The sequence below is a fragment of the Frankliniella occidentalis genome, unplaced genomic scaffold, assembly GCF_000697945.3.
Source record: "Frankliniella occidentalis isolate FOCC.00 unplaced genomic scaffold, Focc_3.1 Scaffold198, whole genome shotgun sequence".
Lineage (NCBI taxonomy): Eukaryota > Metazoa > Arthropoda > Insecta > Thysanoptera > Thripidae > Frankliniella > Frankliniella occidentalis.
This window is the reverse complement of record NW_026267324.1, coordinates 222,332-226,665: the sequence shown is the minus strand read 5'-3', so window position 1 is coordinate 226,665 and position 4,334 is coordinate 222,332. Positions and strand designations below refer to the sequence as shown.

Here is a 4,334-nt window from a genome sequence, read left to right as displayed (position 1 = left end):
ATGTCAGTACTAATTTTAAATATGTGCCAGGGTGAAAGTACTAATTGAGTACTAAATTTTAGCGTGCAGTACAAATTCCTAGCTGCATTGGGCGGTGCGAGTATTGTGGGTGGCCTATCTTGGAGTTTGCGGGGGCTCCCTTGTTTTTACCTCCGTTTATGCGTTGTTGCCGTGTAGTACTAATTCCGGCATGCCAATATTCGGAAAGTACTAATCGACCCGAGCAGAATGCACTGTGTGTCGGGGCTGTCGGACGATTGGGCGGTGCAGCGTCACACCCGCACCGCCCACTTACTACCTTAATGTACACACTGGCTATGTCAGTACAAATTCTAAATATGTGCTAGGGTGAAAGTACTAATTGAGTACTAAATTTTGGCGCGTAGTACAAATTCCTAGCTGTATTGGGCGGTGGGAGTACTCCTGCTTGCCTACCTTGGAGCCAGCAGGGGCTCCCTTGTTTTTACCGCCAGTTATGAGTTGTTGCCGTGTAGTACTAATTCTGGCATGCCACTACTCGGAAAGTACTAATCGAACCGAGCAGAATGCACTGTCTGTGGGGGCTGTGGGACAATTGGGCGGTGCAGCGTCACGACCGCACCACCCAATATCGATTTCGAATGGTGGCTTTAGTTTGCAAGTACAAATTTCACTAATGGGCCAGGGTGAAAGTACTAATTGAGTACTAAATTTTGGCGTTCAGTACAAATTTCTAGGTGCATTGGGTGGTGCGAGTAATGCGGGTTGCCTACCCTGCAGTTTGCAGGCGCCGTCCAACTTTGACTTCAATTTTTATGGTGTTAAAAGGTAGTACAAATTCTGCCAGGTTGATATTCGAAAAGTACTAATTCTTCCGAACAGAATGCATTGTCTCTCGTTGGGATCGGACAATTGGGTGGTGCAAACGTCATGCACGCACCGCCCCACATCGTTTTCGCATTGCGCCCACAGTTTGTTAGTACAAAATCTAATATTTGACAGGGTGAGAGTACTAATTGAGTACTAATTCCTGGCGAGTAGTACAATTCCTACCGCCATTGGGTGGTGCCTACTTGACAGAGCTAGCCAATGAAAGGTCTCATAGCGCCTGTTGGGTAGGCAACATCCTGCCTACAGTGCATACGTGTACAGCGGGTCGGCCTACCCCGAGTCTCGCAGGCGCCGAGCTCCCGTGATTTCCCGAATAATTATGAGAAAAACGGGCGTACTTTCTGGACGATCCCTTAATCAGCCAACTGGTACAGCATTTTCTGCAGCGACGGGTCCAGGCCGGCCCCCATCTCGGGGGATGTAACTGTAGACACCGTCCTTTTGGCCTACCATACGGGCGGAAAGTCGTAATTTGTTTTGCCTACAAACAGGCGTTTGGTTTGTGGGTGGGGGGTAAACTCATCGCTCACCCCGCACCTCACGTTCTCATTGGTTCCAGGCTCCTCCTCCGGTGCCCTGGAGAAGTGTCTGGACGTCTGGGCCATTCTGGGCCATCCTTGTCGCTCACTTCTGCAGCAACTTCGGCTGGTACATGTTACTGATTGAGCTGCCAACTTACATGAGACACATACTTCGGTTTAGCATTAAAGAGGTGCGTGCATGGTTCCATGTGAGTTTACTGACGTTTTGCTGCAAAAATAAAGACATTTTTTTCATTTTTAACGGATTCCAGAATGCTGGCCTGTCTGCGCTACCCTTCCTATTGATGTGGTTTTTCAGTATGTTCCTTGGAAGACTTTGGGAATGGTCTACTAAGAGAGGCTCTTTATCCACTTCGTCATCCAGGAAGATTAGCACAGTGATTGGTATCTGCTTTTAAATATTATTGGTTGTAATTCTATAGAATTTTGTATGAACTTTCACTGACTCAGATTCTTTTGCAGCTTCCATAGTTCCAGCTCTGTGTCTGATTGGTGTGAGCTTTGTAGGCTGCGACCGACCTTTTGTGGTTGTTTTGATGTCAGTTGCAGTGATGAGTGTTGGAGGAATGTTCTCTGGATTTTTATCAAACCACATTGATATAGCTCCAAACTTTGCCGGTAATAAGACGAAACATTTATAAATACTATCAATTTTAAGTTTCCTGTAGTAACCAAATTAAATTGATATATTTGCAGGTACATTGATGGCAATTACTAACACTTTTGCGACTATTCCTGGATTTGTTGTTCCAGTCTTTGTTGGACAAGTGACCAATGGAAATGTAAGATCGTCGATTGATAAAATCATTCATGGCCTTGAAACGAACTGCCCTTGTCCACGTTTACATTACTAACCAGTAATCTTTCATAATTTGTTTTAGCAAACAATGTCTGCGTGGCGCACAATATTTCTTACCACAGTCGGACTCTTCATCTGTGAAGCAGTTGTATATGTCTTCTTAGGATCCGGTGAAGAACAGAGTTGGAATAATATTAAGAAGTCAGAGGAGAAGCTCAAAGAAGAAAGAATAAATGCAGAAAATGCCTGAAAAGCTAAATCACAGTGTTTAAGTTTTAATTTATCTTGGCCAATTTTAGCTTCTCTGGGTGGTGCATCCTTGTGAAATGGATTCCACTGTGCTGGTCACCATAAATCTTAATAACAACATTTTAAAAATTTCTTACAAATGTTGAATTGATAATAATTTTATTTTAAAATTTACTTTAAAGTATACATTATGATAATTATATAAAATTCTAAAAATAGATCTATTTACAGCACCTATACTTGAGGCCTATAATACCATTTGAAAGCTTAAAATAAATGCATTTTATACAGGGCGGAAGTTACATTATAGGTATTATGATGACAACTGAAATTTAAACTAACCAGCAGTACTATGTGCAGAGAAACTGAGCATACACATTTTATTTATTTATGAAAGCACTTTAAAGACTGTTTTAGCAAGTAACCCAAATGTTACTGTTTTTCAGGTATAGTGAAAAATAAATCTGTTGTCTCTATAGTTGAGGAATTTAAGTTTTTGAAAATTTGACATACCTTCCTTCAAAACATGAGAATGGTAAGTCGTGATTGGCCAATCAATCAGTTTCCGTGATGGCATTGCTATAAACGCCTTGAATGTTTGCGTTTTGCGATAGTCCAAATTCAAAATTGAAGGAAGTGAAACAAGATTGTCCAAATGCAAACGAGCTTAGGCATCTACAATAACAATTAAAAACAATGACTTATATTACAGGCATAGATCACTAGATAGCATGGGTGGCATTTGACAAATGACTTGTAGATCATGCAAGCAAGGCCTTTTCCTAAAATTTACATGGCAATCCCTCCTCATTACTATGTCATATTTCAAGGGGTAAGATTGTAAGTGACAGTATAATGATGACTAAGATTGAGAAACCACTAACAATCTCCACCCAAGTCAAAATGTTTGTTGTCCATTAAGTTTTACGTCAGTTCTACAAAATTCAGTCACGTCTCATCTTGAGCACAGCACCGACTGACCGCTACATGACATTCATAAAAAGTGCTGCTACTGAGAAAGGAAAGAGCTGCATGAAGCAAAAATAAATAATTTAAAACATAACAAATATACACTCTGAGGCTTGAGCATTTCGTCATTCGAGCAGGGACAGAGTGCTGTTGGTCTTCCTGAGCTGCGCTCGCCAAGGGATGATCTGAGGCGGGCAGTCCTCGCCGTCCTTGCTGCCCGTCTCGCTGGCGGTGTCCGATCTGTCCTCGAAGTTGTGCTGCGCAGGCTGTCCCGGAGGCACGCTGTTCTCCTTGTTGCTGCTGTCCTCGTGGTGGCCGTTGGTCTGGCCGTTGGCCTGCTGCTCGGGCTGCTGCTGGGGCTTGGTGTAGGCCGCGTCGCCTGGCTCCGGACGCTTCTCGTCCACCCGCGGGGTGTACAGCCCGACCCTGCCGGACAGGCACAGTGGAGTGTGTTTAGGTGTTTACCTCGCACAAAACGACTGCAATCAGCGTCCTCTGGCCTGCAGTCGCCTGGCGCCAGGTGTGATGCAGGACCCAACGGGACCGCCACGCGGCCGCCAGGCGCCAGGCGTGAGGCGCCAGGCCTGCTGGCGGACACCACCTGTGCGGCGAGTTGCGTTCAAACGTACTTGTCGGTGACCTCCTCCTTCTTGGCGAGGAGCTGCCGCTTCCAGGCCGGGATTGCCGACAGCCTCTTCTGCTCCGCGTCCCGCTGCAGCTTCTCCTCCATCTCCTTGCGCGCGCGCTCGGCCGCCTTGCGCGCCAGCATCTGCCGCTTCCAAGGCGGGATGAGGTTGCCCGTCGCGTCCGTCTCGGGCACCTGCAGATGGTCGTCAACAGCGAGCGTCAGTACAACTTACGGTCACGACGCACATCTGCTGCGCGCTGTCCTCCTCCCCCCCCCC

The 4,334-nt window shown here is 45.9% G+C and overlaps 2 protein-coding genes across 3 annotated transcripts in view; one reads left to right on the top strand and one right to left on the bottom strand.

Moving 5' to 3' along the window:
• LOC113207985 (sialin) overlaps positions 1 to 2,941 on the top strand; it is a 9,997-nt gene extending 7,056 nt beyond the window's left edge. For both annotated transcript variants that reach the window (XM_026424782.2, XM_052272294.1), the window contains exons 5-9: positions 1,430 to 1,582; positions 1,664 to 1,796; positions 1,875 to 2,030; positions 2,109 to 2,194; positions 2,294 to 2,941. In XM_026424782.2, the coding sequence (XP_026280567.1) occupies positions 1,430 to 1,582; positions 1,664 to 1,796; positions 1,875 to 2,030; positions 2,109 to 2,194; positions 2,294 to 2,461 (696 nt within the window). In that variant the 3' untranslated portion in view covers positions 2,462 to 2,941. The remainder of the gene's footprint in view (positions 1 to 1,429; positions 1,583 to 1,663; positions 1,797 to 1,874; positions 2,031 to 2,108; positions 2,195 to 2,293) is intronic.
• Positions 2,603 to 4,334, bottom strand: part of LOC127750493 (espin-like) — a gene marked incomplete at its 5' end in the record, with an annotated part of 15,080 nt that continues 13,348 nt past the window's right edge. Inside the window, 2 exons of the mRNA XM_052272300.1 lie at positions 2,603 to 3,855; positions 4,059 to 4,249. Coding sequence (XP_052128260.1) covers positions 3,555 to 3,855; positions 4,059 to 4,249 — 492 coding nt within the window. The remainder of the gene's footprint in view (positions 3,856 to 4,058; positions 4,250 to 4,334) is intronic.